Source organism: Myotis davidii, unplaced genomic scaffold (genome assembly GCF_000327345.1).
Source record: "Myotis davidii unplaced genomic scaffold, ASM32734v1 scaffold1059, whole genome shotgun sequence".
Taxonomy (NCBI): domain Eukaryota; kingdom Metazoa; phylum Chordata; class Mammalia; order Chiroptera; family Vespertilionidae; genus Myotis; species Myotis davidii.
In genome coordinates, this window is record NW_006290038.1 from 291783 (window position 1) to 302282 (window position 10500).

The 10500-nt window shown below is 48.2% G+C and overlaps 1 protein-coding gene across 1 annotated transcript in view; it reads left to right on the forward strand.

The window, feature by feature from the left end:
• The window catches only part of ATF6 (activating transcription factor 6), a 136090-nt gene that overhangs the window by 71419 nt on the left and 54171 nt on the right, over positions 1-10500 (forward strand). The window contains exons 13-14 of the mRNA XM_015563550.1: positions 2122-2189; positions 3616-3730. Of these exons, the coding sequence (XP_015419036.1) occupies positions 2122-2189; positions 3616-3730 (183 nt within the window). The remainder of the gene's footprint in view (positions 1-2121; positions 2190-3615; positions 3731-10500) is intronic.

Consider the following 10500-nt stretch of genomic DNA (forward strand, 5'->3'; position numbering starts at 1 on the left):
CCTCTGGAGAAAGGGGCTGTCCCTACCCAGGAGGATGCCAGCACCAGCAGAAGCCAGCAGCCCGGCCCCTGGCGAGGGGCCCAGCGGGCGGAAGAGGCGGCGAGCACCATGGGAAGAGCGCCGTGCGGGAGTCCCGCTGACTCCGGAGCTGGCTGCCGTGCAGATAAAGGTGGAGGAAGACTTTGGCTTCGAAGCAGACGAGGCCCTGGACTCAAATTGGATTTCTCGGGGGCCAGACAAGCTGCTGCCCTACCCCACCCTAGCCAGCCCCCTTTTGACTAACCCCCCAATAAACGGACCCCATGGGGAAGGGGCCCCCGAGGGGCCCCAGATTGCGAGAGGGCACAGGCTGGGCTGAGGGACCCACCCAAGTGCACAAATTTGTGTGCACCGGGCCTCTAGTCTATATATATAAAAGGCTAATATGCAAAGTGTCCCCTCGGGAGTTTGGGAGACCGGGAGTTTGATTGCTCGTTATGATGTGTGCTGACCACCAGGGGGTGGCCCAGAACATGGCAGGTGACCAGCAGCTGTGGCAAGTTGCTGAGGGAGCGAGGGAAGGAGGAGGCGGGGAGGCAGGCAGGCGGGGAACCTGGTAGGCCCTTATCACTGGCCAGGCCTAGGGACTCTACGTGTGCATGAATTTTCGTGCACTGGGCCTCTAGTCTATGGAATAAAAGCCTAAGTGACCATTACGGCAGAAAAACTGGAACGACCAGTCTCTGTGATGCCCACTGACCACCAGGGGCAGTTGCTCATTGTGCTTCCACAGGGGGAGCAGTGGCTCAGCCAGAAGCCTGGCTCATGGCTGGTGAGTGCAGCAGCGGTGGTGGAAGCCTCTCCCGCCTCCACAGCAGTGCTAAGGAGCAGTGAGCCAAGCAATAAGAAGTGAGCAAGTGGGTGGTAAGGAGTGAGGTATCACAGATTGTGAGAGGGATGTCCAACTGCTGGCTTAGGCCTGTCCCCCCCCCCCCCCCCCCCGGGGCCTAAGCCGGCAGTTGGACATTCCCCAAGGGGTCCTGGACTGTAAGAGGGCGCGGGCCGGGCTGAGGGACCCCCCGCTCCCCCTCCCCCGTGCATGAATTTCGTGCAGCGGGCTTCTCATTTTATATATAAGCACACATAGATGAAAAATTAATGGGTGAAAAGTGTGATACTGTGCAAACATTAAGTATTAGAAAGCTGCTGTGGCTACATTAATCAGACAAAGTAGACTTCCAGACAGAGAATATTACAAGAGGTGACAATGGAAATTTCATAGTGATGAGAGTACGCTTAATGAAGAAGACAGAGTTCTAAATACATAGGCTCCTAATAACAAAGCTTCAACATACATAAAGCAAAACTGACAGGACTAGATGGAAGAGTGGACAAATTTACAACAAAACTGAAAGTGTTAGGTAAAATCTCATTTCCATGGTACTGTCTGACTCACATTTCTGCTGATTTTGATCTTTTGTCCAATCCCTATAACTACTAATGTCAAAACTCTACCAGTTTTTCAGAGGTTTCTATGTTAATTGGTGTTAAGTCTTTGATAGCTAAATGGCTTGTCCAGTTTCTATTTGCCTAATGTCTGTATGAGTCAGCTTTTTACAGCCTGGTCATGTCTGAGTCTAGGGACAAGTCTTGCTTATTTTGGGGAGCTCTCCTTAATGATGGCTTCATCCATAGCTGTATTTAGGCATGAAGGTTTTTGTGTTTAACTCAGTAAACAGTAGGATCTAGCTTTATTAAGAATCTTTTGTTCTTGAGGAACTTTTCATTGGGAAAATAATTATTTTAACAAGCATAAATTGTTATATTTTCAATAATACTTATATGACCTGGTCATAAAACTTGTGATGCTTGGACTAAACTTTCGGGCTATTTTTTAAAAAAACTTTATGGGAAGTGTCTTAAATGTCATGACCTCCATGGGACACATCCCTCAGTCCAGAATGAGACCACAGGAGTTCTGATTTCTGTGTTGGCACTGAGTCATATAAACTCCATATGCCAGAGTATTCATGAAAAAAACTATATGAAAAAAACTATATTCATTAAACGTGAATGTAGAATGAGTCAGTATCGGAAGGTCTTCATATGATTTCATTACATTGAGTCCTTTGTTCCTTCCAGGGCGCTCTGGGACAGGGCTCCGGCTCTCAGCTCGTGGCTGTCCAGTACACAGAGACCACCAGCATCAGGTGAGAGATTGTGGCCGCACCTGGTCATGGATTCTGTATCTGTGAACCCACCTGCTTGCTAAGATGTCCTTGTGACCCCAAAATCCATACGCAAATCGCTTTCATGGTCGTTTGCAAATGTGCGTCGCTGTTCCCAGGTGAGGTCACCAGGGCAGCGCCCTGCTTCCTGGGGCAGGTGTCCTTCCCAGGTGTCAGTGCCATGGTCCCCACATCCCTGTGCTTTTGGTTGGCAATTTCCCTGTTTAAAATGGCCCAAGTGCGGGGAGCGCTGATGTTCCCGGCGCTGGAGGGCGGATCGGTGACCCGGGAGAAGCGGCTTGTTGGGGGAGCTTCAGTCAGACCAGAGCCACCCGAGGTCAGAGTTAGCAAGCAAACAGTACATGGTCAGAAGGTATCCGAACAGAACACAGAAAACCAGGTGACACGTTGGTCAGTTGATGACAGCGCTGCAGCCAGGGGCTTGCTGACCCTGCTGTCCCTTAGGGGAGTGGTTCACTGTTTGCTGAGTCAGTGTCCACAGAACATAAATGTCATGAGTAATGATTGACTGTATATTCAAGACACTATAGTCAGAAATGGCCTAGTGAGCAGATGGAATTATTTCAAAGGAAGTTCTTAGGACTCACTTATAATTAATTTCCTTTTAGGCCACTCTTTTCTCCTCCTAAGTTAACAAAAATTAATTGAGAAAAACAATAAATTTATTGAAAACACAAAAGAAGAATGTAGAAAAAAACATGTAAGCTTTTCTTTTTGGAGAAAAATAAGCATTATTTCTTTAACTCTCCTTTAACCTATGTGTGTTGGCTTATTGTGCTGAACAGTGAAAGACCCTTACTGCTGAGAGCTGTGTCACTGTCGTCTGAGTGGATCTGGGGCCGGGCGTGGTCGGAGGTGCCGCGGCTCTGTCCTGGCTCTGCAGCGAGGTGGCAGAGAGCGGAGCTGAGCAGTTCAGCCGAGCAGGCTGGGTGCTTCACCCACGCCTCTCAGCCTCCACCCATTGCAGTCCTTTTGTTGGCGAGGAAACCAGGGCTGCTCAGAGCTGGGCCTCCCCAAGGACACCCCCTGGAAGAGGAGGGCAGGCAGGCACAGCCAGGCCGGCGTGTTCTTGAGTCCTAAGCTGACAGTGGGGAGCGGTGCTGTCAGACGCATTGTTCACAGAGACCCAGCGGCACACACGCCGGGGCAGAAAGCTGCTGGCTGCTGCTCCTGGGACCTCCCCGTGCCTCCCAGCGCACGTGACTACCTGAGCCTCCACTCAGAAGCGAGTCAGCCTCAGTGAATTGAATCTTACAGCTCTTCTAGAAACTGCCGAAAGGCTGCTCATATTTTGGTTGAGATTCCCATAGGCAGACGCAGGCTTAGAATGGATGCTTCTGAAACGCTGTGACAGTCTGTGGTATAAGAACGCTGCCTCCTCTCTCAGCAGGCCCTCGGGGAGGGAGCTCCAAGTGTACTACGCTTTCCCCCGAAGCTACCAAGACTTCTTTGATGCCATCCACAGGCGGGGAGACACGTTTTATGTCGTGTCATTTCGAAGGGTAAGTGCATTTGGAAGGTTAAAGGACACGTTTTTGAGCACCTGCTCTGTACAGGGTGTCAGGCTGAGCCCTGGGGGATAAAGCTGTGAAGGGAGCCGTGGGAGCGCATGGAGCTGGCGCAGTGCTGCAGCACCTGCCAGACCCATTGCCGCCGTGAGGGTGAGTGTGGGGTTGGTGGCAGGCAGGGACTGTGTCTTTAGGCAACATAAACTCACTGATGTTGTTGTCATCCCTTAGCCATACTGTTTGTTTAAAACCAAAGGGGAGGTAAAAACATATAGGTTTAGGCTTGTGATGGGATACCCAGCGGTTAATGAGAAATTGAAGTCGCACAAGTGGATTTTGGATGGCCGTGGGCTGGGCAGTGCAGTGGCTGTGGGCGGGGTAGAGCAGTGGCTGTGGGCAGGGTAGAGCAGTGGCTGTGGGCGGGGTAGAGCAGTGGCTGTGGGCGGGGTAGAGCAGTGGCTGTGGGCGGGGTAGAGCAGTGGCTGTGGGCGGGGTAGAGCAGTGGTCCTGGGACGTTTGGTTCTGGGTCCTGAGGTTCTATTCCTCTCTCTCCTTCAGCAAATGTTTACTCCTGTTGGTGAAGGACGTGACAGATACTAGTCAGGTTATGTAAAAGTCAGTGTTTATACGAGCACTTCTGAATGTTACATATTAAAGCGAATGGAAAAACACATCACAGTTTATTCCATTTTTACTACAAAACAAAAACACATTCTTCATGGAGTTGCTGTATGAATATTTCTGTGCTCTCTGTTAAACCAGGAACAAATGAATGAGCTAGAATTGCTGGTGTGTATCCTAGGTTTTTATTTTTATTTTTTATTGCTGTAAGAATGTGGAAGGGTATGGATCTAAATAAGCGAGTTCCAGCAGTGGAGTCCACAGTGCATTGTCTGCTGCTGTCACCACTGAACAGGAAGCCTGTTCTCTTCCTCAGGTGTCACTACCCAGGCGCCCGGGACTTTAGAGCAGAGACCTGACCCTTGAAGATGAGGGAAATCAGCTTTTCATGTGTTTTTGGCCTCGGGAGCCAGGGGTGTGTTTCTGCCGCAGCAGCAGCCACAGTCACTTCAGCAGCAGGAGGCAGTCGAGAGTGGGTTTCCAGGCGCACTCAGCAACTGCTGGCTGGTGAGACCAGGCGCCTGCTTCAGGGTCCACACAGTTCTGTTCCAAGTGGAGTAAGAGGGAACTTAAACACGGGGTCCAGCGCCTTGAAGAAGACACTTGAGGGATGTGAGGATGAACGCATTGAAGTAAATGCGACAGAAGTTACTCCAGAGGGATGTTTGAACACTCAGATACTGAACACTTAGGTTCAGGATAACTTTGCCATTTCATCAGAACAGGAAGTATCTGTTAGGAACAGCAGGTGTGCAGCCCCCGGCTGAAGTCGGGTGAGTAGGGGGTTCCTAGGGAAGAGAACACGTACTTGTTAGGGAGAAACACTCCTGTTTGTTCAGGGACTGTTCTTATGGAGGAAGGGGATGGAGTTCTTCCGTATATGCTTGACACGTCTGCCTGTGTGAGAGCTAGTGCCCAGTAGTTTACACGTCTGCCTGTGTGAGAGCTCCTTCCCATTAGTTCACATGTCTGCATGGGTGAGAGCTACTTCCCATTAGTTCACACGTCTGCATGTGTGAGAGCTACTTCCCATTAGTTCACATGTCTGCATGGGTGAGAGCTACTTCCCATTAGTTCACACGTCTGCATGTGTGAGAGCTACTTCCCATTAGTTCACATGTCTGCATGTGTGAGAGCTACTTCCCATTAGTTCACACGTCTGCATGTGTGAGAGCTCCTTCCCATTAGTTCACATGTCTGCATGGGTGAGAGCTACTTCCCATTAGTTCACACGTCTGCATGTGTGAGAGCTCCTTCCCATTAGTTCACATGTCTGCATGGGTGAGAGCTACTTCCCATTAGTTTACACGTCTGCATGTGTGAGAGCTCCTTCCCATTAGTTCACATGTCTGCATGGGTGAGAGCTATTCCCATTAGTTTACACATCTGCATGTGTGAGAGCTATGCCCATTAGTGTAAAGTGCTGTTGGAGAAGTGTTGATCCCCCGTAATCTTCATGTTCTAGTAGAAATAGTCTTTCTCACATTCGGGGAACTATTAGGACTCTCGTTGTTTGGATTCATTTCCTGATGACTGATTATTACATCTTGGTCAACTTCATTAGGTAACAGTCGTTAGAGACAAAATCCTTTTTCTCTTTCTTGGTTTGTTTGCAGAGTGGGGCAAGGAGTTAATTTTATTCTGACGATCATAGACTACGTCATGGGAAAGGAATTTGGTTCTTAAATCCTGGGTTGTTCTTTTGTTCTTGCTGAAATGAAAATGAAAGAAGTGATGCTTCTTGAAGCAACAGTCCGTTGTTTAGTGTTATTGTTATAGTTAATGAACCACTTTCCCAGACGCCCGCCCTCACCCCCGTCCTGCCTGATCCCGTTACAGCAGAGCTGAGTGCCTTCCAGCACAGACCTGCTTCCGAGGGAGAGGGTGCTCCTGCGCCCCCCGTGGGCCTGAGACCTCGCCCGGCTCATCCCTTTGACTCTCCTGGAAGTGCACCCACTCGGTAACCTCCCCTACTCTATTTAGTTCCGGGAACCCCAGCTTGTCTCCCTGTCATAGTTCCTCTTTCTCTCCTCTCTCTGACTGTTTTACTGTGATTTGGGGGAAGGGTGGTAAAATATAACTTTTCTTCCAAGTCATGTTGAATGTGGTATAACTGAAACATTAATAAGAAAAAGTCCAGTCAAGTTTAAGGTGTATTTTCTGTTAACACTTTCTGAACGAGAAAGCATTTAGTGTATTTAGGGGAGAAGGGTTTCAGAAACAGATACTCATGAATGAAGCTGTAATTGGTTGGACATGCAGGTGCCTGCAGAGTGTGAGGCAGCACTGGCAAGAAGGTGGGAGGAGGGCATTTCTTCATCAGACCCCAGCACACACTGAAAGACTGTCCAGCCCACTGGTCCCTGGAGAAGGGAGCCTTCCCCTGGTTACTTCCCATCAAGAGCAGGCACTCTGGTTCCGGTGACTACAGAGGCCCCTTTAGCATCATCCTCACTCCTTTCCATGCTTCTTTCCTTGAGGCGGATGCTACCTAGGGAACACTTTTGACTTCTTTAACCTCTGTTTCCAGTACCTGTCCCTTTCCATCTGTTTCAAATATACACACAATGGAAGCTACACATGAGTACCTGAGCCATAGCTGCGGCCTGCCTCAGGGATGTCTCTCCCCACTTCATGAGTGTTTTATGTAATCCAGATTAAGTGCCATATTTGGGTGTTGTATCCCTTCTTGGTCTCTTATAAAAATTCATTATATGTATCATATGTGTGGACTGTAAGGGTAATCTTAAGTAGTAGGGCCTTATTGTAATGGAAGAAGCACAGGAAGTATCCCCCTGTCTCCTGCGTCATGACTGGCATGTGCCCTGGTCCTTGTAGCCACTGTGGTCACTCCTGACTCAGTAGCAGCCCCAGGCAAGTCTACTGCTGTCTTTTTCATACGTGGCTCCTTCAGACTCCCCAGCAGCAGGAGCACCTGACTGTGTGTCTGGTTATTGCCTCATGCACAGACTTGCTATGAGATCTGTGGCCACTCCTCTGGAGCAGGAAACAGATTGGGGCCAGGAGCCTGGGCCTTGCCTCTGAGGAGTGAGGGCAGTGGCCCTTAGTCCTCCTGAACTGTCTATTACACTCTGCACCCTGGTTCTAAAGAACTTTCCTTTTTTTGGCTCTGATTGTTCGATCTAAAGGGCTTGTCTTCTCATTGATCTCACAAGCCTCTTAAAAGCAGGATGAGCCTAACTGGCATGGCTCAGTGGTTGACCATTGACCTATGATCCAGTAGGTCATGGTTCAATTCCTGGTCAGGGCACATGCCTGGGCTGCGGGCTTGATCCCCAGTGTGGAGTGTGCAGGAGGCAGTTGGTCAATGATTCTCTTTCATCATTGATGTTTCTATCTCTCTTTTCCTCTCCCTTCCTCTCTGAAATCAATAGAAATATTTTAAAAAAAGGCAGGAAGTGCCACATGCTCTTTCATTACCACCCCTGACACTCTGTGCAGTGCCCGCCCCTCAGGACAACCGTCGGTGTGTATGACTAAGAGAAGTCACAGTGATGAAGTTTGACGCTTTCCATCCTCTCATTTGATGGGTATTTTCACATCTAAGTTGTGTAAAGAAATGTGAACCTGTTGACTGGCCCATGCAGCAGCTGAGGCAAGGCTGGGTTCCAGCATAGCTCCACCAGGCGGCCAGCCTGCTCCTGCCTCTGAATTCAGCTTCAGAGCCGTGGGCGTCACCCTGTGAAATGCACGTCCGTCCCTACAGTGTGTGGTGCTGACAACCTCAGTTTTTAATATTTGGCAAAAACATTTTGGCACAGACTGTTCTTAGAGCTCACTGCTCTCTTTTTTGGAGAAGGGTGATGTCCAGTGTCTGTGTGGACTCAGGCAGTGGGAGCCTGACACTTCAAACTTCAGACAAAGTGCAGGAAAGGCTCCACCTGGTACAGGAAGGTCAATGGTGATGTTCTTGGTTCAAAAGTTCATCCCCATCTAAATCCATCAAGAAGAATGTCACAAAATAGCAGTGGGATTAGACAGATTATAAATAGTGTCAGAGTAAGTGGGTGCTGCACGGACACGCTCCCAGGACCAAACTGGAGTTACAACTAAAATACAGAAAAATTTCTGGAATAACCAACAGAGACTCACTGGAGAGAACCCTAATAACCGAGGACTGAAGTGGAGACTGTGTAGAGACTGGTAGGAGGGGCAGAGGCACGAAAAGACTGGCCGAACTCTCACAGACAGCAACTGAAGATCCAGAAAGATACCTCAGTGATGGAGGGTTGCCACTGAGAACTCTGGGGTCTAATCCCCAAGCTGGGTCCCCCAGTAGAGAGCATCAGAACTGAGAAGGGTGTCCACATAACATTTGGCTGTGTAAAGCAGCGGGGTTGCTGTCCGCTAGGGAGAGACAGCTGGAAACTCAGGCACCCTCTTAAGGGGCCAAAGTACAAAATTCCCTGTGGAGCCACCCACCTTGTGCTCCTGCAGAGGGAGGGCAGAGTGGACTGGAGCTGTGTGAGCAGAAAGCCAGGATCAGGGGCTCTGGGGTCAGAGCTCAGAAGGTAGACACCCTGGTTTCCTGTGCTAAGTCATTCCTCATGCTGTGGAGGTCATCTTTCTCACACAGACATTTGTTATACAGTCGACTTTGCCTGGGGGGAAGACAGTTGACCCACCCTTTGAGAAAACACCTTACCCCACGATGCGACGTTTCTGAGGCCAATTAAGAGACTGAGAATAATAGTTAGACTCCAGGCAGAAGCAGTTGCCCCACCAGGATGATTGCCTGAGGGAATCAAGATAGAATCCTACCAGTCTATAGACAGAGGCATCCTCTGGAGGCTTTGAGTCTTTGCCTAGCCTAATTAGTCAGAAACAGCATTTGACACTGTCCTGCACTAGAGATTGAGAGGCATAGCAGATCTACCTAATACATAGTCACAGACCCAAACAGGCAGCCAAAATGAGAAGACAAAGAAACAACCCACAAATGAAAGAACAAGAGAATTCTCCAGAAGAAGAGATAAATGAAATGGAGATAAGAAATGTTTCCGATACAGAATTCAGAATAAAGTAAAGATGCTCAACAGCATGAGAAAAGATATAGTAATTATGAAAACAGAAATAAAGAATGCCATAGCACAGATAAAGAACACATTGGAGAAATACACAGCAAATTAGGGGAAGCTGAGGATCAAATCAGTGAATTAGAAGACAGGGTTGAAAACAACCAATCAGAGAACTAAAAAGAAAAAAACAGGAGGACAGCATAAGGGAGCTATGGGACAACATGAAACATAAAAATATTTGAATAGCAGGAGTGCCAGAAGAGGCAGAAATGGAGGAGGGATAGAGAACATGTTTGAAGAAGTAATGGCAGAAAACTTCCCTAACCTGGTGAAGGAAAAAGTCACACAAGTTCAGGAGGCACAGAGAACCCCAAACAAGAAGAACCCAAATAGGCCCATGCCCAGACACTTCATATTTTAAAATGCTAAAAATTAAAGACAAAGAATCTTAAAGGCAGCAAGAGAAAAGCAAACTGTTACCTACAAAAGAACCCCCATAAAGCTGACACCTGATATCTCATCAGAAACTCTACAGGCCAGAAGGGAATGGCATGAAGTACTCAAGGTAATAGGAAGCAAGGATCTGAGACCAAGATTACTATATCCAGCAGGCTATCATTCAGAATAGATGGTCAAATAAAGAGCTTCCCGGGACGAAAAAAAATGGCTAAAGGAGTTATCACCATCAAGCCAGCATTTCAAGAAATGCTAAAGGGACTGCTGTGATGAGAAGAAAGAGAGAGAATCCTAGCCATACAGAATTAAAATGGCAATAAGTACCTATTAATAATAACCCTGAATGTAAATGGATTAAATGCTCCAATCAAAAGGCATTGGGTAGCTGAATGGATACAAAAACATGACCCAACTATATGCTATCTACAAGAGACCCACCTCAGAACAAAAGACACACACTGGATGAGAGTGAAGGGATGGAAAAGGATATTTCATGCAAATTTTTTAATGTAACGCTGAGGTAGCAATACCTATATCTGACAAAACAGACTTTAAAACAAAGGCTCACACTGGCCAGTGTGTCCCAGTTAGTTGAGCATTGTCCCATGCATCAAGAGGTCACCTGTGCAATTCCCAGTCAGGACACAT